The sequence below is a fragment of the Nyctereutes procyonoides genome, unplaced genomic scaffold (genome assembly GCF_905146905.1).
Source record: "Nyctereutes procyonoides isolate TBG_1078 unplaced genomic scaffold, NYPRO_anot_genome, whole genome shotgun sequence".
NCBI lineage: Eukaryota > Metazoa > Chordata > Mammalia > Carnivora > Canidae > Nyctereutes > Nyctereutes procyonoides.
The window spans coordinates 15,583,363-15,609,763 of NW_026575120.1; the positions used below are offsets into that span (position 1 = coordinate 15,583,363).

The 26,401-nt window shown below is 32.7% G+C and overlaps 1 protein-coding gene across 1 annotated transcript in view; it reads left to right on the plus strand.

Moving 5' to 3' along the window:
- The window catches only part of ADAM2 (ADAM metallopeptidase domain 2), a 139,744-nt gene that overhangs the window by 10,812 nt on the left and 102,531 nt on the right, over nucleotides 1-26,401 (plus strand). Inside the window, exons 3-7 of the mRNA XM_055335466.1 lie at nucleotides 167-222; nucleotides 7,485-7,563; nucleotides 16,312-16,388; nucleotides 17,213-17,381; nucleotides 21,458-21,514. Coding sequence (XP_055191441.1) covers nucleotides 167-222; nucleotides 7,485-7,563; nucleotides 16,312-16,388; nucleotides 17,213-17,381; nucleotides 21,458-21,514 — 438 coding nt within the window. The remainder of the gene's footprint in view (nucleotides 1-166; nucleotides 223-7,484; nucleotides 7,564-16,311; nucleotides 16,389-17,212; nucleotides 17,382-21,457; nucleotides 21,515-26,401) is intronic.

Sequence of the window (26,401 nt, forward strand, 5' to 3'; positions counted from 1 at the left end):
CATCTATTTTTATTATGAAAGTCAATATTTAAATATCAAATAAAGCAACATTAAATTATAAATTCTCCTCTTTTATTGTATTAATGTACTTTGAATGTAATTATCATTAATATAAAATAATATTCTTCTCACTTTTCTTTGCTTTTTTAATATACTCTCCTGCCAGGTGTCCTACAACATTATAATTGAAGGGAAAACATACACGGTGAACTTAATGCAAAAGTAGGTGATCTACATTATTTTATCACTTGTATTTATTCTAATTGTTGTTTGTAATTAATCCAGAATGTAGTTATTTTGCATTTTCAGATGTTCCTAGTAACTGGCTATTCATTTTTCTCTTATGCCTTAAAAAACTTCCAGTTTATACAATAAATATCTAGAAGTTGGACCTGTAGTGTATACTCCCATCTTCCTCCTTCTCAGTAGCACCAGATTTTTATTTGGCTATCCATGGATTTCATGAAACATTAGTTTTTATTTTTATTTTATCAGAACATAGATATGTCTTGTTTTTGAATCCCTAATATTCAGCTATATTTGAAAAGAACATCATGAATTTTAGGGTGGAAAGAATAGTGATAATTAAAAGAAAATTACTAACTGAAAAAAAAAAAAGAAAATTACTTAGCATATCCTGTCAGAATGTACTAAGGACTTAGAATATATATTGTGATTAGCCAAACTCAATCCTATGCCAGCTGATGAATTGAGGAGAAAAATAGGTACATTATATTATGGAATAAAGAAAAATCAGAACTGTAGTGGTACTTTTTAAATGGTAAAAATAAGAATTTCAGAACTCTACATATGTATTTTTAAAACTGTGAAGTTGTGTATTTTCTCCCCAAATTTTTATTTAAAATCCAGTTAATACATTCTATAATATTAATTTCAGGAGTAGAATTTAGTGATTCATCATTTACATATAATACCCAGTGCTCATCACAAGTGCCTTCCTTAATCCCTATCACCTATTTCACCTATCCCCTACCCACCTCCCTTCTGGGAAACATCAGTGTGTTCTCTATAGTTAAATCTATTTTATGGTTTGCCTGACTCCCTCTCTTTTTCCCTTATGTTAATCTGTGTGGTTTCTTAAATTCCACATTATAAGGGAAATCACGTGATATTTGTCTTTCTCTGACTGACTTATTTCGCATAGCATAATATACTTTAGCTCCACTCAAGTCATTGCAAATGGCAAGATTTCATTCTTTGTTATGGCTGAGTAATATTTCATTGTTCATATATACACACACACACACACACACACACACATATATATACAATGTATATATATATAAAACCTCTTCTTTATCCATTTATCAGTTGATGGACACTTGGGCTATTTCCATAACTTTGTGATAGTAAGCAATGCTGCTGTAAATATCGGGGTTCATGTATCCCTTTATATTAGTTTTTTTGTATTCTTTGATAAGTAGCTAGTAGGGCTATTTCTGGATCATAGGGTAGCTCTATTTTTCACTGTTTAAGAAATCTTCATACTGTTTTCCAGATGGCTGCACCAGCTTGCATTCCCACCAACAGTTGAGGGTTCCTCTTTCTCCACATCATTGCCAATATCTGTTGTTTCCTGTATTGTTAATTTTAGCCATTTTGACAGGTGTGAGGTGATATCTCATTGTGGTTTTAATTTGTATTTCCCTGATGATAAGTGATATTGAGCATCATTTCATGTTCTGTTAGCTATCTGTGTCATCATTAGTTGAACTGTATATTCTATACTTTTTTTTCTAATATAAAAAAGATAGAGCTTAAGAGTATACTGCTATTCATAAGCTATCTTTTTATATTAAGAAAAAAAAGATACAGAACATACAATTAATGAGAATGTAATTGATGAATTGAGTATTACATACCCTACAATTAATGCTTTTATTTACATACAAAGTACACTTAAAAGCTATCACATAGTAGAACACAAAATCTTTTGAAGAGTAATCATATTCTCAATGACTAGCATGATAAAATTAGAACATAATTACAAATGCTTAATCAAAGAAAAACCAGCTTTTTGGAAAATAAAAGTCACCAAATAAATCTTGGCTCAGAAAAATTCAAAATATTGTTGCAAAATATCAATAAAGTAATCACAAATAGATCTCAACTTTATATATATGACAAAATCTCTAATCAAAGTAAAATGTAAAACTTTGTGTTTTTTTTCTTTCATTTTATATGAACAGATGAGAATATAGTGATTAATACTGTGATGAAAGGAAACAAAATAAAGTGTGGCCAGGGAATCCCTGCTGGTGGAGTCATGAAGCCTTCAGTGACCACTGTCTCTACTCAGGGTGTCTTGGCAGATAGTTGGCTTCAGGCTTAGCCAACAGTCTATATACAAACAGGGTGCTATCACTTGCACTCTCAACAGCCTATGAAGTTTTGGCTGTGTGCAGAGCTAGCAAAAATATGTGCCTTGTCACAGAAACTTGGCAATCCCCCAGGGCCTTCAAATATAAAAAAAATAGAACACCAATTTTATCATATTGCTCAAAGTTGTTCTTGCCAAAATCGGGAATGGATCTAGATTAGAATAGTGAGGATAATACTAAAGCAAACCTCATTTTATTGTGCTTCACACAGACTATATTTTTTACATAGTGAAGATTTTTGCGGCAACTCTAAGTAGAGCAATGGATTTATGGATGTTTCTGCTTCATTCCTGGTGGGTCCGTTTATCTGGCTCCAATGTTTATATTGTTCATTATCTCAGAGTTTCAGAAATGATGGGACCATTTGTAACCCATTCCACATCTGCATGAGCTGTAGTTTAGGGTTTTCATTTTTTTTTAAAGATTTTATTTATTCATAAGAGACACAGAGAGGCAGAGACAGATAGAGGGAGAAGCAGGCTCCTTGCAGGGAGCCCGATGTGGATCTCAATCATGGACCCAGTTGTCCACCAACAGCAGGCATTAATTTTTTTCTCCTCTGTTTACAAATTACTGAGAATATTTCTAGCTCCATGCTCTTTACTTGAAAGCCCACAATGTGTTCTCATGCCAGAGACTAAAGGGCATTTTAAAAAACTCCATCCCTAAGACACAATTCTGGTTCAGATTCCGTACTAATTTGTAGTGTCACCTGCTTACTCTTTTAGCTGAAGCACTAGTCTTGCTTTTATTTTTTTTGATCATTCTGTTTAAAGCAAGAATCAGTACACTTTTTGCAAAGGACCAGATAGTAAACATTTTAGAATGAACTTCATCTGATCTTTCGTGTAGCCTCTCAATTCTGCCATTGCGAAAGCCAGCATAGGGAATATGCAAATAGATAGACCTAGCTATATTCTAATATCACTAAAGTGATGGGCTGGGTTTGGCCTATAGGCCATAATTTGTCAAACCACTTCATTGTTTAACGTGTAGTAACATATTAAAAAATGTATTAGTATGGTTAATTGGTCATTTCTGTGTGTTGAGAGTAGAAATGGAAATAGGGGATTGAATCTTCTCTCTTTCATAAAAATCACTACTAATTACCTTTATTTAATTAATTGTTGAAATATGTTTATGCAGTTAAATGACTAATTATGAAGTGAACATTCCTGTATCCCTTTGCCATCAAACACACATTGACTGACCTCCAAGAGCCAAATGGATATCATTTTCTTTTTTTTTTTTTTTTGGATATCATTTTCCATCTCTGTTATTTGTAACCACTTTCTGATCATTGTGATAATCATTTCCTTGATTTTATTTAATTATCCTAGTAATATATTTCTATTCTTTGTTTTGAATTTAAATGATGTACTCTTCTACAGCTTATTTTAGCCACTCAAAATAATGCCTGTGAGATTTACCAATGTTGTTAAAAGTAATTTCAGTTTATTCATTTTTATTACTGTATAAGATCCAATTTCATGATTATACAACAATATATTCTGCTTTTTTGTGTTTTTTTTTCTATTATGGAGATATTTCAAATATTCAAATATGAAAATTCATATATATATTCTTTGGTACATGTGCACAAGATGTTCTATGACATATAACTAAAGATAGACTGGATTATTAAATTATGTGCATTGTCATAATTATTAAGCAATTCTCCCAAAACATTATACTAATTTATATACCCCTCTGAATTGCATATTCTATTAATAATGGTAGTTTAACTTTTCAATAACTATTGATTATATACTGACATCTTATTGTGATTTAATATGTATCTCTCTAAATGCAAGTAAGTCTGAATATTTTTAAAAATATATCATTTGGCTACTTGAATTGTCTTCTTTGTGAAGCACTATGTAAGACATTTATACTTTTTAAAAAGTAATGTGTAATCTAACATTTTTGTTCCTATTTTTAGGAATTCTTTCAACTTTTTGCCTAAAAGTCTTTAATTCATGATGTTTTTTTCAAATAACTTCTTTTATTTTATGCCTTCTGTTTTCACATTTATGACATTTTAGTAAAGAGAATTTTTCCTTTCTGAAAAATTGTAGTTTTAAGTAAAAAAAAATTCCTTTACTTCAGTCATCGCCTACATTATATGATTTTTGTATTATTGCTTTGCTTTTGACTTTTTTGTGCTTATTTTGACCTTTATTAATTCTGCAAGTGAATTCTAAAGTGATTATTCATCAACAATTTTATTTTCTAGTTTATAAACTTAAGGCTAACTTTTTTTCTCCAAATACTTCTTAGCTCCCCCTCATATCTTTGAATGTGTAGAATTTTCTCTGTTTTACTATTAGCAAACATATTCAAGTTTACATTACAATAAATACTCAAGTTTATATTACATTACTGTATTTCTAAATATCAATACATATGGCATTATTTTTTTCAGCCATTATAATCCTGCATACTTGTCAATACCAATGAGATATTACTATTATTTTTTGTTCAGTCAATATTCTTTTATATTTAACAATAAATTTACTCAGTTGGTGCTCTTTATTTCTTCCTGCATTTCATTTCTATGTGCAGTTAGTTTATATATCTCTGGAATTCTCCATATTTCTGTTGTAAGTCTCTTTGTTTTTAATTATATTGGTTTGTGTTCATTGTTACATTTTTACCTAACCCTACTCTTAACTTTTTTTGCTGGAATAAATTCTAGGATGACATTTTGTAAATAACTTCAGTCTTCTAAAATTGTCATTTTAGTATCTTCTGATTTTCTTCATTTTTATTGACAAGGTAGTCTTACTGCTATTTCTTTGAAGATAAAATCTTTTGTTTTTTTTTGTCTTAATGCTTTGAAGATTTTATTTTGGTTTTCATTAGCCTTTTAAACAAATCAGATGTGCTTTTTCTTTGCTTTTATTACACATGAGTTACATTGAGTTTATTGATTCTGTATCATTTTTGAAAAAAAATTCGTTATTATTTTCAGAGAATTTAAGTTTAGCTCCTTGGCCACTCTGAATAATTTCCAATGTTGGCAAAAGATTTTACAGGGAGAGAAGCTATGTATTTGATATACTTCAAATGTTCATTATTTTCACTCGAGGGATACATGACATCAGGCGCTCTGCCTGTTTCTAGGCATCCCTAAGTAGCTTTCTTGCCCAAATATGGACATTTGGCTTTTTCTTTCTTTGCCAAAAAATGGTGTCCACATATCACCAGCTAAATCTCTTTATAGGACCTTCAACTCAGGATCTGTGTGTTTCTTGAAGCCCCACTCTACTGTGGGTCATAGTCTTTTTTGGTATGACAAAAATGCAAAAAATCTTGCGGTGCTTGTCAATGGTTTGGCTCTTTGACCTTTTGCTTCAACAAATCCAGACTGCCATGGCAGTCACAGATTTTTATATTATGCTTAAATTAGGAAAATGAAATGGGATATCTACAATTACCCTTTCTCTTTATAGAGCCATTTCAAGGGTACGTGGGTGTCCCAGTAAGTTAAACATCTGCCTTGGGCTCAGGTCATGATCCCAGAGTCTTGGGATTGAGCCCCATGATGGGCTCCCTGCTCAATGGTGAGCCTGCTTCTCCCTCTTCCTCTGTGGCCCCTCTTATTTGTGCCCTCTCTCTTTCTGTCAGATAAATAAATAAAATCTTTTAAAAATTTACAGAGCCATTTCGGCATATTCTTCCCATATTTATAAATAATATATTGTAATGTGAGATCTCCATCTAATCTGTTGAATTCTTGTCACATTACTTCAATATTTAGCAACCATTTGCTATTTTACAGATATTTTTCTAAGTGCTTAGGATGCACTAGTAAACAAAATAAACAAGAATCTCTGTTTATATTGTTATCAAATGAGATTATTGATGGTATTAATGTGGGAAACAAAGGCAAAGAAAAAATTAAATTTCCTTATTACATATAGCCCACTGACAAATCCTTGAAACAGGCAGAGTGACATTCTTTGGGAAACTCATCTGCTTTGGCACTAATACTTTGCTAGGGGCAAAAGGTAGTATTAGCCCAACCCCCCGCCCCCCCCCCCCATCCTGTAAGTCTACTTTAACCTACAAAAATTCCTTCAGAAACTTCCTTTATCACTACCCCACAAGATGTATATTGGCAGCCATCCCCCAAGTATATGACCCACTGATATACATCTGAAGGGTATCATGACTAAGGTTTTATTAGACAGTAATAAATGAACTTTTCCTAACAACAGCTAGCCCCTCAAGGTCGTGGAAACCTTGTTTTCGAATTTCTTAGAGACATAAGTCTACCCTGAATCCCATCCCAACTTGAAAGTATATAATTGGCCACTCCTCATGACCTTAGTTTAATTCTTTCTACCCATAGATCCTGACCTTGTGCTTTAATAAAATCACCTTTTTTGTACCAAAGAGGTCTCAAGAACTCTTGGCTGTCGGCTTCAAACCCTAACATCTTTCCTACATCAATAAAAATGAATGAATTAGGAAGAATGTTCGAAGTTGATAAATGCTTAAGCAAAATAGAGAGCAAAGTTAGAAGTGTTGTTTGAAAATCCTGTTTTGATAATTAGGAAAGTTGCATTTTTAAAATAAACTTGCCAAGATAAGCCTCACTGATAAGTTGTTATTTAAGTAAAGACTTGAAGTAGATAAGACAATGAACTATGCTGAAGAACATCCCAGGAAGGGATGTTGCCTATTACTGCTTTTTTTCTTTAAGATTTTGCTTATTTGAGAGAGAGTGCACATGCAAGAGTAGGGTGAGGAACAGAAGGAGAAGCAGACTCCCCACTAAGCAGGGAGCCTAACACAGGGCTCAGCAAACACTCAACCCACTGAGCCACCCAGGTGCCCCTTGCCTATTGTATTATAAAATTAAAACAGTCTAGAGGACAGTATGATGGTGAAGTGAATGAGGAGAGGTCTGGACACCAGAATTTTTGAGTAAAATTAGAACAAAGTAATCTTTCTATTTCTCCCCTGACCCTGTCTACTCCTGTCTATAATAAATACAATACAATAAATATATTTTCAAAATAGGAGCTTAGAAAACAAACTTCCCATTAAATACTTTTTATACTTATTTTACAGAGCTTTTTTGCCTCATAATTTTAGAGTTTATGGATATAATGGCACAGGAAGTATGAAGCCTCTTGAACAACAGTTTCAGGTATGATTTTACTCTCTGTTTTACCTTTACTATGTGAGTTCCTATGATCACGTAACTTAGGGTTCGCATATTAGAAAACAAAGGATTGTGAGTTATGTGTTGTTTTAAAATGAAGTTAACATTTACTTTTGATGATGCTGTAACTGAACTAAGATGGTTCTCTCCTTGGTGAGCTATAGATAGGGACTACACTGGGTGGTTGTCACACAAAGGAAACTATTTGCAACAAACAAGATCACAGGGAATAGCACCAAAGTCTAAACAGGAGGGAGCAGGTTCTTTTTATTTTGTGTTTAGGGTGAATACTCAGAGAGGGCAAATTAGTCATCACGTGCAAAGGCAGGGATAAAGTTGTGCAGGTGTCCTTAGAAAACATGCCTATACATACATTTTTATGCTTGTTAATGAAGATTGTGTTCATCATGGTGTGGAGATTTTAGCATGATAATGAAAAAAAGGTAAGTGTTGGACAAGGGGAAGAGGCTATGGGGCATGCTCAGAGAGCCAGTATAAATGAGATGGAGTCTTGGGCTCTTATCATGGGTAGAGAATGCAGGGCCTTGTTTATTTTTGAAACAGCTCTGAGAGTTTTACTACAGATTTATTGTCTCTGATATTCTTAGGCTATTTCCCGGCCTGATAGAGATTCAGTTTTTGCATTCCTTTTGTTCCCTTAAAATCCTTAAATACTGAGGTTTTTGCATTTCTTTATAATTCTGATATTTCCTAGGAAGCTCTGCAGGAAGTGTGCTTGGGCAAATACAGTGTGCTGGTGGGGATAAATTACAGAAAAAACCTGCCAGCCTAAAATGACTTCTCTTGGGTCACAAAAACTGGGTCTCATTTTCTTTTTCTGAGAACCTCTAACCTTCTGCTTACAATGTGTCACAAGTTAGCCCTTATTACAAAGATGGTTAACCAAACCAAAAAGGATTGTGATTTCTTTAAGCTATTATTTCATGATGATGTATGTGCTTAAGTACAGGTAGCAGTAAGGTTGAAAATACCATGTAATACTTAAAATGAAAAAAAAAAAAAAAACAACACAATTTGAATCAAGTAAGGTAAATCTGGGAAGAGAAGGAGAGTCCAAAGACTTGTCTAACATGTTCAAGGACTAAATAAATATACATGGAATTTCATATACATTTAAGAATATCTCATGTATTTGGAACAGTTGAAGCTTTGTTTAATAGTGTCTATGCTTTGTTGTAAAAATAATCAAGAAATGTGCATAGAATTGCTAGGATGAACCATGTCTGATATACTGTTTTTTTTTTCTTTCTCACTGCCCTACCAATTCTTATTGCTTTTTTTTCTGTTTGTATTCCTGATTTCTGTGTAGTGAATCAACCAGTACTTTGAAATTAAAGCATTTTTGTTTAGACTAGCTTTTAACAGAAGAAATAATAGATATGGTGAGTTGGTTTAAATTTTACGTGAGTCATCTACAGAAATACATAAATACTATGTGCTGTCAACGCTATACACACATACATACATAAATGTATGATACGTGTGTGTGGCATAAAAGCATGTATGTGCCTGTGTGTGTGAGAGAGACCAAGTTGGAACCAGTGGGACAAAGAGACACCAGAGCTACAATATCCCATACCGGAATTTTATGTAATTCTGCCATTCCTAGCACCTACCTCTGCCCCTACATCCCAGGAGGTGACCATGAGAGATTAATGTATAATTTAAAAAACAAAGCAAAGAATACTTTATTGAAAACCTGAATGAAGTAGGTTGTTAATGCTGGCTTCAAATGTAATACATATATGGTTCCACATAGATAACTGATATTTGCCAAAACTGCAGGCCTATTTCTAGTGCAGGGAAAATCAGGAAAGTTTATTGAATTAGGTTAAAAGTGTAGGTAAATTTGTTTTTAATAAAATCTACAAGTGATTTTTATCCCTCAAAGTCATATTATCTTGGAAAATACAGACTTAGCTACAAAAGAACAGATTAGTCCATTAGACATAGAAAGAATTTATTTATTGCCTAGAGCTTACAAGTATAAGCCATTCATGAATGTGGACTTTACAATTTCTCTAGAACAAATAAATATTCTTCATGTTATTAAAAGGTAAAATCACCAGGATAGCATAACAATTCAAAATTTGTATGCACATAAAAATAGATATCAAATTACATGAGGCAGAAATTGACAGAAATGAAAGGAGAAATATATAAATTATTAAAATAATTGAAGATTTAAATATTTTCTCAATAATTGATAGATGAAGAGGAAACAAATAGCAAATCTGGTGGATCTTGAGAGGAACTATCAATCATCTTCATCTAATCAACATTTATAGGAGATAACACAGAGTAGCAACAGTATGCACATTCTTTTTAGTGCAAAAAGAACATTAAACAAGATGCGATAAAGGAAAACAGTGCAAGAAATGGCAATGATAAAAATAGAAAAAAAAGAAGGAAATTGATTAATAATAATAATGTTTTTGATTCCTCCATGAAGATTCTATCATATGCTTACTTAAAAATGATTTTTACTTGTTTATTTATAACTTTTCTAAATATTTATAATGCTGATATAACTTACTGATTATTCCAAAAGATTAGAAATTTATCAATCTGAATTATATAAACCACCTTTGGAAGGAAGTAGAAAAAGCTGGTGGAAAGGTCCAGGTATTTTATTTTGATCTTATAAACTATGATTCGAACCGTTGAAACTCTACATGGGCCCACAATTAAAAAAAAAAAGGCAAAGTAATCTGTTATGATGATATGCTAATGAAAAAAAATTTTTTTAAATTAAGACACTGTTATAGTTCAATGTAAAGAAACTATATAGTAACTTAGGGAAAATGTTACATAAAGAATTATTAAGTGCAACAGAGACTGGATTAAAAAATAAGAAGTAGAGAGAACTCTAAAATTAACGTTGGAATACCAGATACAAGAAGCAGCCAGCAACCCTAGAACTGGGATAAAGAAGACAGTCTTGTTATCCCAGGGCTGCGATCCAAACCTTGTTAGAAGAGGCACAACTGTGCCTCTCTTCATATACATTTAAGAATATCTCATGTAGGGGATCCCTGGGTGGCGCAGCGGTTTGGCGCCTGCCTTTGGCCCAGGGCGCCATCCTGGAGACCCGGGATCGAATCCCACGTCGGGCTCTCGGTGCATGGAGCCTGCTTCTCCGTCTGCCTGTGTCTCTGCGCCTCTCTCTCTCTCTCTGTGTGACTATCATAAATGAATAAAAAAATATATATCTCATGTATTTGGAACACTTAAAGCTGAAGAGCAGGAAGCCACAATGGTGCTGTACCAATAGGTATTGCTATAGAATTTCTTTTTGGAACTTTCTGGAAATCTGTTTAGGGTAGTCAGGAAAGCTGTTCACCAAGCAGTATCTCACAAAACTACTCTGCTACAAAAGGAAAGGGATCTGAATCATGAGAGGAAACTACTGGTTGATGGGTGCTAGTGACCATCATGCACTAAAGGATCTGTGTACTGGAGAATCATCAAGTACTGAGGGATCCTGGTGGTACAATGAGCGGGACACTTACAGGAGCTTTCCAAACCAGCACACTGGAACCAGGAAACAAAGCTCTCTTCTCATGCTCTCTTACATGCTCTTCTGGCAAATCTTCAGTGCCTCTTGGCAAAGGAAAAAATAATTTAGGAGCCTAGATTTACTTGCACAAAGCGGATAAAAGATTTATTAGAAGCTGAGTGCCAATACATCAATAATTGATAAAGTCTACAACTTTGACCAGTCAGGCTTCATTTGCACACATTTGAACTCTGGTAAAACAACATATTTACCCTATATTTCTATTTAACAAGATTCAGCTACCTTTTTACGAGTGAAGAAATTCCCACTCTTCCCTTCAATTGAGGAGAAAAAGAATCACAAGAGCCATTGTGATCGTTAATTAATACTATGATAACTAGAGATTAAATTGTGAAGTTGACTTTCAACAACTTGTAGATAAACCAATAATAGGAAGAAGGAAAAAGAAAATGGTTAGCTCATACAAATAAACACATATGTATACATATAAGAAAAAAAGAGAAAATATGCAAAGCCACTATTTTCTTGATTTCTGTATTAAGTTATAATTGCTGTCTATGGCTTTTCCTTCCTACTACCTATTCCTTGTTCCCATTGCTTTCACCCGGAATCTTAGCTTGTTATGGATATTAACCAAGCAGAATAGAGTAAATCTTTATTCCCAAAGGGCTTGCATCTTTAATTATACTTTCTTTTGGTTGCTGTAATAATCAGCTGGGTTCAAGTCATAGCCCTTCTTGCTTTTATTGGTAAAGATAACCAATTTCCCTTTGATACTCAGAGTCAGTCACTCCAACTACTAGATTAGCCTTTGTTTAGTGATATAAGAATCTGAACACATCCAGTTGGAAGTTTTCATCTTCCAAATTAGTGGAACTGTTTTTATGTCCCTGTTATGTACTATTTTATGTAAGGACAAATTTCCTTACTGAGATGGAATGCAAAAATTCTAAAAGATTATTAGGTATAATCGTGAGAGGAGACATTCCCACCTCAACACTAATTCCTGAACCCACATATTCTATCAGAAAACCATACCATATAATGATCTCCGGTTCAAATATAACCCTAGCCTTTTAGAGTACCAACTGGCATGGTATATGACTATTAAGGAACCTAGGGTATCTTCCAACCAGACTAGCTGCTTTCAACTGATAGAGTTATATGGTAAAGTTTATGTTAATCTCAAGCACATAAACCCATTAATGCACTTTATTTGTTGAGAAATAAGTTTCTGTATCAAACTCAGGCTGTTGTAAAGATTTGTCATTTTTATTTTTTTAAAGAGTCACATTTTGGTTTTATTGATTTATTTTTTATCTGTTCTTATTTATTTATTTAATCTTTATTATTTCCTTTCTTCTGTTTGATGTAGATTTAGTTTCTTTTCTTTCCTTTTTTTCCCCCCATGTCCTAGGTGGGTGATTAGGATATTAATTTAAGATTTTCTTCTTTCCTGGGCACCTGGTTGGCTCAGGGTTGAACATCTGCCTTTGGCTTAGGTTGTGATCTCAGGGTTCTGGGATTGAGTCCCGCATCAGGCTCCTCACAGACAGCCTGCTTCTTCCTTGGCCTATGTCTCTGCCTCTCTCTCTGTCTAATGAATAAATAAAATCTTTAAAAAAAGAAAAGATTTTCTTCTTTCTTAATATATGCGCTTATCCACATAAATTTATCTCTAATTTAACTACCTACCATACTTTTTAGTATGGTATACCTTCATTTTAACTTACTTTAAAGTATTTTCTGGATTCAGGTTTATTTGTTCTTTGACCCATAGTAGGTTATTCATTTCCACATATTTGTGAGTTTTTCCAAATTTTTGTGTAAACGAGTTTGAATTTCATGCTATTTTAGAAACATATTTTTATTATTTGTATACTTTTAAATGAGGCTTTTTTATGGCCTAGCATATAGTCTATCCTAGAAAATGTTCTGTGTATACATAAGAAGAATGTATATTCTGTTATTATTGTTATTTGGTGGAGTGTTTAACAGATGTCTGCTAGGCTTCATTGATTTATGCTGTTTTCAAGCTTTATATCTCCTTGTTGATCTTCTGCCTAGTTGTTCTATCCATTACTGAATGTGAAATAGAAAAAGAAAAGAAGTCTCCAACTATGATTGTTGAATTGTCTATTTCTGCTTTTAATTTTACCTAGTTTTTTTTGCTTTGTGCAATTTGGTGTTCTGTTATTTGGTGCACATGTGTTAAAAATGTTATATCTTCCTGATGTGTTGAAACTTTAATAATTCTAGAATGTTACTCTTCATTTCTAGTAAAAAAATTTTTTTAAGTCTATTTTATATGATTTGCTTGGGGATGCTATTTCATGATACATCTTTTTTCATTCTTTTATTCTCCATCTATTTGTATCTTTGAATTTAAAGCATGGTACATGTTGACAGATTATAGATTTGTCTTGTTTTTTACTTTTTCTGACAATCTCTACCTTTTATTGATAGTCTCTATTGGATATGATATTATCATACATCTATTTTTAAATCATGGTTTCCTTCAATAATTTCCTTCAAGAATTAAAACTTAAAAACTCCTTTAAGTTTCTTTCTTAATAAATCCAATATCTGGTCACTTTCATAAGTAGTTTCTACGGCTTTTTTTTTTTATCCTAATGAGTTCCTTAGATCTTGTGGAAATAAGCAAAACCAAACAATGAGAATAAGTGAAGGCTACTTATTCAAAGCTTGCCAGAGTGAGAGAGTTGAATCTTGGCAGACACTCAAAAGCAGGAGGAAAGTAGGAAAGGTTTATGAAGTGGGAGAACTTGGCTCTTGTCTTACAGAGTCAAAAAATGAATCTCATGGAGAAATGAGAGGAGTAAAGCAATAGAAGTTTATCAAGCAAAGATATAGAGAAAGCTCTCAGAAGTGAAAGGGATCCTGACAGGGTTGCCACTGAGGGCTTTTTCAGCTTGCCTCTTATAGAAAACCTCATTAAAGAGTTGATGGACTTGGGATTTCTTGAGCCATTTTGAATGAATGACATATGATTGTTTTGAGTCTTGGTGATTATTTGGTAGATGTCAAAGGAAGATACTCCCTAGCATTTTGGGGCCAGGGGGCCGGATTTACTTCCTTTATCTCTGTTTTTGTTGCATCTCAGTGTCCTTGGGATTTATGGGAACCTGACTCTGGGGCCTTTCTCTTATCTTTCCCTGCCTAGCCCTATCTGTCCCTATCTCATTTATATGATAGAAAAAAGGGAAAGCTTCATGAATCCCTGATTAGAGGTTGTTGGCCTGAGGAAGGTGTAGGCTAACAAGAAATGGTGAAGTATTTTATGTTTTATGTTTAGGAGTACATATTTAACTTTCTCTGCTTGGTCCTAAATTGGAAGGAGAGACAAAAAATTAGGTAAGCTGATAGTTTTTAATCAAGTCTTGATTATCTGGAGGTGACTGTTATATAAGTTATTGTTCAGCTTCCTGGATTATTACTGGAGATAGCAATATGAAATCTGATTTGCAGTGGGCTGGCTTTCTGGGCTATTTATTGTCAACCATGGGATTGGTTTTCTGGACAGGTTACTGAAGGACTATTTTTAATATTTGGTCTGGCCTTTGTCCATTTGTATATTCAGTCTCTCAATCTGTAATTGTAGTTTTTCACTGAATTTAGGGAAGTGTTGGCCATTATCTCTTCAATGTTTTTCTACCTATTTTTTTCTTTCCATTTCTCAGAAACTCCAATTAAGTATATGTTAGATAATATAGCCTTACTGGTTGCTGCAACTATATTTACTTTTTAAAGTCCCTTTTTTTCCCTCAGTTTTCTCTCAGATTTGATAATATCTTATAGATCCATACTCTTTTTTTTAACCTTTTACCTTCTTCAATGTGCAGTAAAACCTATCCTGTACATTTCATTTTAAATATATTTTTTGTTCTAAAATTTAGAGTTGGCATTTATATAACGTTTATTTCTTTGCTGAATTTGCTTATTGTTATCAAACTTTCCTTTATATTCGTGATCACATTTTTAATACTGATTTAATGCCTTTTTTTTTCCCCTCTACTAATTCCAAAATCCTGACTTATTTCAGGGTCAGCTCTCTTTTGGATTGTTCTCTTGACTAGGGGCCACATTTTTCTTTTATTCATATATACAATATTTTAAAATCATATACTAGCCATATTCAATGATACATTGGAGCTTGTGACTTTTCTTTCTTTCTTTTTTTTTATTCTTGCTATTGCAGACAAATAACTAGACGGGACCAGTTTCCAAACTCTACTCTTGAGTTTGGAGACAACCAAAAATCTCTCCTTAGTTCTTCCAGTTTTTTTGGTTTTAGTTTCTACTAAACTATTTTCATATAGTGTCAATTTAGTTGTAAGTAAAAAACCTGCACCTGAGTTAATAGCACACTTTTTTTTAATTTTTTTAAATTTTTATTTATTTATGATAGTCACACAGAGAGAGAGAGAGAGGGGCAGAGACACAGGCAGAGGGAGAAGCAGGCTCCATGCACTGGGACCCCGACGTGGGATTCGATCCTGGGTCTCCAGGATCGCGCCCTGGGCCAAAGGCAGGCGCTAAACCGCTGCGCCACCCAAGGATCCCAATAGCACACATTTTTAAAGCCTGAGTCTGTGCCTCCTCCTTTCTTGAATATCACATCTCGTTTTCTAGACACTTTCAAACTGGTCAATAATTTGGGTTTTTTTGTTGAAATATTATGCTGACCTGACTTGAGGAGTGCCCTCAAGTGAAAACCATTACAAATGCAAATCTTAAAAAAATGCAGTTTTCTTTCTAGTGAGGGTTCCCTGTCCCCCTCCTTTACCTTTCTGCTTTATTATCAGTGAGAGTTAATGCAAGTTAGTTGGCCGTTGTACTCAAGTAATTCTGAAAAGAACAAATTATCCTTTGGATTCAATTTTTTAACCTCTATCCTGCAAAATTAAGTCAAGAGAGTGTGGAAAAAAAGTTTTTGATGATTTTTACTTTGACCCTAGTGACTGCAAATGTCATGTGTAATTTATAACAGGAAAATTTTTGGATAATTGAACCAAATGCTCATGCAATAATCTTATAAATCTATTTTGGAAATAATGAGTATTTGACACATATATGCAAATAAACATATATGTTTTAGATATTTGAAAATATTTCCTTTAACATGAATTGTTCTAATGAATTATGCTAATAAAGGTATCTTTATTTTTCAGAATTTTTGCTACTACCAAGGGTATATTGAAGGTTATCCAAATTCTATGGTCATCGTTAGCACATGTTCTGGACTCAGGTTCGTTATATAATTTTACGATTACAAAGTAGAACCGTGTTTTAGAAATTTTTAATTAAATTAAATTAAATGTAATTAAATTAAATTAAATTAAATTTAATTTTTTTTTAAGAGAGAGAGCAGAAGTGGGGAGGAGCAGAGGGAGAAGGCTGAGCATGAAGCCTGCCACAGAGGGCTCCATCTTATGACCCTGAGACCATGACCTGATCGAAAACCAAGAGTCAATTGCTTAACAGACTGAGCCACCCAAGGGCCTCCCAAATTTTTAAATTCTTAAAAATTATATTCAGGAGTTTTTTTTTTATTTATTTATGATAGTCACAGAGAGAGAGAGAGGCAGAGACACAGGCAGAGGGAGAAGCAGGCTCCATGCACCGGGAGCCCGACGTGGGATTCGATCCCGGGTCTCCAGGATCGCGCCCTGGGCCAAAGGCAGACGCCAAACCGCTGCGCCACCCAGGGATCCCCTATTCAGGAGTTTTAAAGTGAGGCATGGCTTATTGTAGAAAACTGTCAGTGGGAAAGCATAGTATGCAAATTCTTGTTATGTCTCCTACTCAATCTTGAATTGAGATTTTTGATATATTTGTAAACTATAAAATATTATAGTTTATATGGCTAAGTGAATACCAATTATGTTACAATTCTTGCCACTCAGTGAGTTTGTGGACATTCAGGAACTCTTTCCTACTTTACCATCTAAGACTGACTCAAAATAATCTACATACTATTAAACTCATTCACTGTCATTTTGTTATTTATTTATTGTATTGACTTTAAAAATGCATTGTTTTATTTATTTACTTATTTTTTGATATTTGTAGGGGCTTACTACAGTTTGAAAATGTAAGTTATGGTATTGAGCCCTTGGAGCCTTCAATTGGTTTTGAACATGTGGTTTATCAAGTAAAACATAAGAATAAAGGTGTTTCTTTATATGCTGAGAAGGATATTGAGTCAAGAGAAATGTCCCATAAAATACAAAGTATAGAGGTAGGTGATTGAGTAAACTATGATTACTATGCAGCAATATAAACAATGTATTTTTCTAATGTACAAATTATTTACATTAACATACCTTACAGACTGGATAGATAGATAGATAGATAGATAGATAGATAGATAGATAGATGATAGATAGATATACTAGAAACTTCATGACCTCTATTGTAAGCCTTAAAACTAGTATTCAATTTTTTAGAACTACAACCTGGCATTTTCCACTATTAGTAGCATGTTTTCTTGTGATCTAGATCTTTATTGTCTGCAGATGCACTCCTTTCTTGATGTTTATTATGCCAAAATTTTGATATAATTAACACAAAAGCAATTCACATAAATATTGAAGTTACATATCTAGGGTCCTGAAGAGAGTCACCTGCATCTTTAAAGGCGACTGCTTCATGAGAGGCCATTACATTTCCTCAAGAAAGACAGGGTTAATCTTATACAGGAATGGAGAGATTGCTTCTACTAGAAAAGAAGATTCATCAGAATTTAGGGGTTCAGAGAACTCGAGCTTCATCAGAGTCTTCCCATATGTTTTTATTCCAATTTTCAAGATCTTATTCCTTCCCAATTATGTCCACATTTTAATAGTAGACACATGTAACAGTGGAAATTCAATTTGCATAATATTTCATCCATTCATATAAATGAGATTGAGTTTTGTTTTCAACAATCTCAGCTCAGCAAATACAGTAGTTAAGGATTTCTTTCAGGGCAGACATTTCTACAGAGAAACATAACCAACAAAATGCATGTATATATACGTATGATTGGATGAGGTCCAATCATTTTGAAGGGTAATCTGCTTTACTCAACGTCCCCCAATAAAAATGTTTATCTTCAAAACTACCTTCACAGAAACATCTAGAATAATGTCTAACTATAAATCAGGGCATTGTAGCCCAATCAAGTTGACAGATAAAACTATCCACCACACCAGAGTTAGAAAAATCATTACTATATTTCTTCTAAAACTTTTATTATTCAATCTCTTACATTTTAATATATGACACATTTTAAGTCAATTTTTTGTATGGAATGAGATAGAGTTCTAAATTCATCATTTTTTTATTTGGAATCTAGTTTTCCCAAAATATTTTTTAGTGAAAAAAATATACATTGTTCCACTGAATTTTCATATTTTTTTTCACCCAAAGGACAGTTGATCATAAATGTTTGGAATTATTTCTGCACTTGCAGTTATGTTTCATTGATCTTTATGTCTATTCATATACAAGAACCACATTTTATTTTTTTAACCACTATACCTTTGAAGTATGCTTTGGAATTAGTAGATGTACGCTCTTCAGGGATGCTCTTTTATGAAACTGTTTGGCTACTTTGGGTAGTATTCATTTCCAAATATTTTTTAAATTTTATTTATTTTAATTCCCTTAAAAAGCCAGATGGGATTTTGTTGATTTTGTAGATTTCTCTGGGAAATATTGCCATTTAACAATATTAACTCTTTCTATCTGTGAACATTGAGTAGCCTTTGGCTATTAGGTTTTAATTTCTTTTGCAATGTTTTATACAGTTTAGTCTTCAAGTTGTCATCAACACTTCTTTTGTGAAATTTATCTCTACATTTTTTATTGAAATACTATTGCACACTTAATTTTTATTGCAAACCTCTTCTTTTGCAATTAAGATGCCTTCCATTTATTTTTCATTGCTAAATTGCCCTGGTTAGCACCTCAAGTATAATGTTGAATTAGTGAGAAGAGATATCTTTGTCTTTTTCCAATCTTAGGAGGAAAGGATTCAGTCCATTGCCATTAAGTTTGATATTGATGGTGAAATAAAATAAAAACTCTCTAGAACTTTTTACTCACTTTACTCCCTGATAAAACTCTCCAGTTTTCCATTCTATCCCACTTTTTCTGACTTTTCCTTATGCATTCACATTTAGATACTGATATTTTTCATGTTATATCTCAGGTTTTCATTTGTTTGTCATGTATTTTTCCATTGATTTATCTACTGTGATTTACAGATCTTCCACTCTCAAGTTTTTTTCCTGAGTAATTCCAAGATAAAATATACAAACACACATTATCTATCTACCTACTTATCTATCTACCTATATCTATCTATCATTTATGTATCTATCATCACTTATCTTCATGTCCCATCTTACTCCCTGAATATTTGTATTAATGACCTTTGACAATTTTTAAACTTAAATCTTTAACCTACCCATGTTGCATTTAGATCATCAGGTAGTGTTATGTGATTTTCTTGCTTAGATACAATTCTTTAGCATTTACTTGACTAAAGCAAACTTTCCTGCATTTGGAGATATCCTTATATAACACATATCTAAGCAAATTGTCTCTGTATATGGCTACTTTGTCTTATTAAATATAATGGCTTTAGAGGTCTTTTGAAATCAAATATCTACTCACTTTTCCAACACACACAATTCCTGGCATTATTTTATGCATTTTTGTCTTAAATTTTTATTTGTTTAGGATGAACTGTGTATTTTTTCTGCATACAAGCTTATTGCTCAGTAAATGAATAAATTATTATTAACTGAATATTACCAATCCCAATCTCAAGTATGACAATGATCAAAAATTACTTCAGGGAATGTTAAGCAACACTAATATTCATTAAAACAAAACAAAACAAAAACAGATTTGAATCTCTCAATCCATTAATACATTATTTTTCTCAATTAATTTAAATGTTTGTTTTATTTTTATCCTCCAGTAAAATAGTGTTATTTTCTTGTTTAGGGACTTTAATAAAAGGATAGAATCCTATATGCAAGACTGTTATGCAAAATTTAGTGCTTAATTTTGGAAGAAATGACAAGAAAGCAGTAGACCATAAGGAGATTTCATCAGCATTTTTAAAATGAAACCCTCAAATCTCCAAAAGTTGGGCTAAGAAAGAGAATTTTAAAGTGAGGGGGGAAAATGAGTAATCAATCCTAAAGTTTTCTATCTGACCTTTCTGAACTTTTCTTTTTCCTTTAAATTACTAAAATCATCACTCTTTTCATCTTTATTAAATCCCCAGATTTGTTGTTCCCTCCTTAATTATTCTCTTTATATGTTAAAGAAAAACAGTTTAAAATGCAATGGTTTTGAACTTTCAAAGGATTAAATATCAGTGTAAAGAAGAAAAAATGCAGACACTAAAATAAACATGACAAAATTTTCCTCAATTTCTGATATTTGATTATCCTTTTCTGCTTCCAAATATTTTTCAGTGCATATAGACGATATGCTATTTTAGTAACAAAATATTTTGAATTTTCCACATTTATAGTCTCAAAGTGCTTGCAGCATCTGTCTCACATGTGTGTTCCTCCTTCATGAAAAATAATGATGAATAAAAGTAACATTTTATTAATAGTAATTATAACAATTATTACTTTGTCCTCATTTTGGGAAAACAATCTAAGTCACATAAATGATAAGCAAGATTTGAAATACCGTTAGGCTTCACATTTATGCCTAATTTAACTACTATGATCTAAGTGGATCACATCATACTCAGAATATACATCTTGAAATATCTGTGATCTGATTTAAGAAAGTTTGTCATTTTAATTATTTGTTGGCAAACATTTTTTTAAAAAAATTATTTGGCTAACGTTTTTCTGAAGTAAATTATACAAAAATTACTTTATCCTTCAAATGATATCCCATTCTTTTAGATAGAGATATGTCCTCACTCCTTCGGGGTTTAGAAAAAAAAAAGAGGACCACACACTACAGTATAATAGAATTTTTAAGCTAATTAAACACACATATTTTGTAATGGAAAGTCAATAGAAAAGTTTCTTTAGAAAAAATAATATGAATAGCCCAGTACCAATGAGAAATTGCCCACTGGAAGTAATGGAAAGTTTTTCTTGAGTAAATTGAATATTTGATCAAAAGCAAAAGAAGTGACAAAGGCAAAATTTCTGAAAATGATTCAATGATAGCAAGTTTTGATTATTTTATCTAATTCTTTTTTATATATAAAAGTATATTTTGCGACACTGAATTCATGAGGTAATGATATATATTAAAATATTTAAGTAATACTTTTTTTTTCAGCCACTTCCTGAGTTCTCTCAGTATATAGAAATGCATGTTGTAGTTGAAAAGAATTTGGTAAGTATATTTTGATTTATTTGTTTTATGTCCATTTATATTAGCAATGAAGGGTTATAAAAAATTGGGATAAATTTTTAAGAAATGACAATAAATGACTGCTTTTGCTTTATATCTGTTTTAATGTATTTTAAATTACTAGTATTGTTAATAAGTTGGAAATCAAATCTCTATCAATTTATTCTTAGTTTTACATAATTGACATAAATTAAAACCATTGCTACCTTTAGAATAGTTTCTTAGTAATTTTTATTTATCCCTCTCATCTTCCTAATGCTTGGAAATGTCTAATTATTTTACTATCTCCATAGTTTTGTTTTTTTCAGAATGTCATATAATTGAAAATTAGAGTATGTAGCCATTACAAACTATTTTCCTCACCTTAGTATATGTTTTTAACTTTACTCCATGCCTTTTCATGGCTTAATAGTTCATTTCTTTTCAGCACTGAATAAAATTCTATTGTCTGAATGTACCACAATTTATTTATTCACTCAGCTACTGAAGGATATCTTGGTTGTTTACAAGTTTTGAAAATTGTGAACCAAACTGCTATAAACATCCATGCTCAGGTCTTTGTGTGGGCATAAGTTCTGACTCCTTTGGGTAAATACCAAGGAGTATTATTGCTAGATCATATGGTAAGAGTTTGTTCCATTTTGTAAGAGACTGCTAGACTTTCTTCTAAAGTGAATGTACCATTTTGCATAAATGCAAAATGCACTTTAAATATGTCATCCCATTGTCTTCTGGCCTCTGAGGTTTCTTTCTTTTTTCATCCTCCCCCCCCACACACACACACAACCTGAGCTGAAATCAAGAGTCCAATACTTAACTGACTGAGCCACACAGTTGTCCCTGGTGTCTGAGATTTCTGATGAAAAATTGACTGATAATTTATTATTCTCTCTTGCTGCTTTCAATATTCTATATTTGTCTTAACTTTGATAGTTTGGTTGTAATGTCTTTGATTATAAAGTGTATTGATGTGATGCCCTTTGGATTTATCCTTCTTATTGTTGTTGAGCTTCCAGGATTTATAGTTTCATGTGTCTCATCAAATTTGGGAAGTTTTTGGCCATTGTTTCTTCAAAAAACTTCTTTATTAGGGACTTCCATAATTCATGTATTGTTCTGCACAATGGTATCTTATAATTCTTTTTTTCTCTCTGATTCTTAGACTCAGTAATTTCAATTATTCTATTCTTGAGTCCGCTGATTCTTATGTCTCTTCAAATCTACTTTTGAACCATTCTAATGAATTTCAATTCACTTATTGCATTATTCAACTCCAGAATTTGTTTCATTTCTTTTTATAATTTCTCTATCTTTATTATTCTCATTTTGTTCATAAATCATGTTCCATTTCCTGAATTTCCTTAGTTCTTTCTTTTCTCTTAGCTGTTTCAGCATATTTTGTTATCTGTTTATGAACGTTTTAATTAAATTACAGTTAGTTAACATACAGTATAATATTAATTTCAGGTGTAAAATATAGTAATTTGGCACTTGCTTTCAATACCTAGAGCTCATCACAAGTGTCCTCCTTAATCCTCATTACCTATTTCAACCATTCTCCCACCTACCTCTCATCTGGTAACCGTTAGTTTGTTCTCTATAGTTAAGATCTGTTTATTTATTTGTTTGTTTGTTTATTTAGGCCTCTTTCTTCCCTCTCTTTGCTTATTTATTTTGTAAATTGCACATATGAGTGACATCATATGGTATTTGTTTTTCTCTGTTTCACTTAGCATAATGTTCTTTAGCTCCAACCATGTCGTTGCAAACGGCAAGATATCATTCTTTTTATGGATGAGTAATATTCCGTTATATATAATATATAATATATATAATATATATATACATCTGATATGTGATATATCTATATCTATATATATAATATATATATACATCTGATATGTGATATATCTATATCTATCTATCATCTATCTATCTATCATCTATCTATCGACATTGGCCACAGCGATAGATATATCTGAGATATATCTCAGATAGATACATATATCACATGTGATATATATATATATATAATCTCACATCTTCTTTATTCATTTATCAGTTGATGGAGTCTTGGGCTGTTTCCATATTTCAGCTATTGTAGATAAGGCTGCTATAAATGTTGGAATTTATGTATCCTTTATAATTAGTATTTTTGTATACTATGGATAAATCCTAGTAGTGTAATTGCTGGATTATAGGATATTTCTATTTTTGACTTTTTGAGGAAACTCCATGCTGTTTTCCAGAATGATACACTAATTTGCATTTTCACAAACAGTGCAAGATGGTTCTCTTTTGTCCACATCCTCACCAACACCTGCTGCTTCTTGTGTTGTTGATTCTAGCCATTCTGACAACTGTGAGGTGATATTTCATTGCAGTTTTGATTTGTATTTCCCTGATAATGAATGATGTAGAGCATTCATGTGTATGTTAGCCATCTGTATGTCTTCTTGGAAAAAATGTTGATGTTTTTCACCCATTTTTAAATTGGATTATTGATTTTTTTGGTATTGAATTTTATACCTTCTTTATATATTTTGAGTACTAACCTTTATCCAGTTACATTATTTGAAAATATCTTTTCCTATTCTTAGGCTGCCTTTTAGTTTTGCTAATTGTTTCCTTTGCTGTGCAGAAGTTTTTATTTTGATGAAATCTCAATGTTTTATTTTTTCTTGTTTCCCTTGCCTCAGGATGCTATATCTAAAAGGAAGTTGCTGTGGCCAATGTCAGAGAAATTATTGCCTGTGTTCTCTAGTATTTTCACGACTTCAAGTCCCACATTTTGGTGTTTCATCCACTTTGAATTTACTTTTGTACACGGTATAAGAAAGTGGCCCAGTTTCATTATTTGCATGTTGCTATCCTGTTTTCCTAATACCATTTGTTGAAGAGACTGTCTTTTTTCCTTGGATATTCTTTCTTGCATTGACAAAGATTAATTGACCATGTAGTTTTGAGTTCATTTCTGAGTTTCTTATTCTGTTTTACTGATCTATGTGTCTATTTTTGTGCCAGTACCATATCGTTTTGATCACTACAGCTTTGAAACATAAAGATGTGATTATGATGCTGGAAACATGATGTCTTCAGATTTACTCTTCATTATTGTTTTGGTTATTCAGGGTCTCTATGGTTTCATACAAATTTTAGGATTTTTTGTTCTATTGAAAAATGTTGGTATTTTGATAAGGATTACTTAAATGTGCAGATTGCTTTGGGTACTATAGACATTTTAACAGTATTTGTTCTTTCAATCCATGAGTCCTGGAACATATTTTCATTTCTCTTCAGTTTCTTTTCTTAGTTGTTGATAGTTTTCAGAGTACAGGTCTTTAACTTTTTGGTTAGTTGATTCCTTGGTATCTTGTAGTTTTTGGTGCAATTGTAAATGGGATTAATTCCTTAGTTTCTCTTTCTGCTGTGTCATTATTAGTGTATAGGAATGCACAAATATCTGTACGTTAATTTCATATCCTACAACTTTACTAACTTTGTGTATTAGTTTTAGCAATTTTTTGGTGGAGTCTTTTAGGTTTTTCATATAGAGTATCATGTCATCTGAAAATAGGGAAAGTTTGACCTCTCCCTTGCTGATTTGGATGTATTTTATTTCTTTTTGTTGTCTGATTGGTGTAGTTACAATTTCCAGAACTATGTTAAATAACAATGATAAGAGTGTACATCCCTGTCTTGTTCCTGACCATAGAGGAAAAACTCTGTTTTTCCCACTGAAGATGATGTTAGTTAGCTATGGATTTTTCATAAATTGTCTTGATTATGTTGAGGTATGTTCCCTCTAAGCCTACTATGTTGAGGGTTTTTGTCATGAATGGTTGTTGTACTTGTCAGGTACTTTTTCTGCATCTATTGAAATAACCATGTTTTTAATCCTTTCTTTTATTAATGTGTCATATCACATTGATTGATTTATGCTTATTGAGCCACCCTGGCAACCCAAGAATGAATCTTACTTGATTGGTGAATGACTTTTTTTTACTATGTTGTTGGATTCAATTTGCTACTATATTATTTTCTTTTTATTTTTTTTTATTTTTTTATTTATAAATTACTTTTTAATGGTGTTCAATTACCAACATTCAGAATAACACCCAGTCCATCCCGTCAAGTGTCCCCTCCGTTCCCGCACCCATTCACCACCCACCCCCCCGCGCCTTCACTCCCCTTCCACCAACTCCCTAGTTCATTTCCCAGAGTAGAAGTCTTTATGTTTCTGTTCCCTTTCTTATATCTCCCACACATTTCTTCTCCTTCCCATATATTCCCTTCAATATTATTCAATTCCCTAAATGAGTGAATAACATACACTGTATTGACCTTCTCCGATTGACTTACTTCCCTCACATAATAACTCCAGTTCCATCCACTTGAAGCAAATGGTGGGTATTTGTTGTTTCTAATGCTGAGTAATATTCCATTTATACATAAACCTACATTATCTTCTTTATTCCATCATCTTTCGAATGGCACCCGAGCTCCTTCCACAGTTTGGGCTATTGTGGACATGGCTGCTAGAAACAGCGGGTGCAGGTGCCCCGGGTTTCATAGCATCTGAATCTCGGGTAAATCCCTAACATGCAATTGGCTGGTCGTATGGCAGGTCTATGTTTAATTCTTTGAGAACCTCCACACAGTTTTCCAGAGTGCGCACATTCACATTCCCACCAACATGTAAGAGGTTTCCCTTTTCTCCGCATCCTCTCCAACAATTGTTGTTTCCTGCCTATAATGTCCCCATTCTCACGGTGTAGGTGGTATCTCATTTGGTTTTGATTTGTATTTCCCTATGGCAAAGTGATGGCAGAGCAATTTCTCTCATGTGCATTTGGCCATTCATGTCAT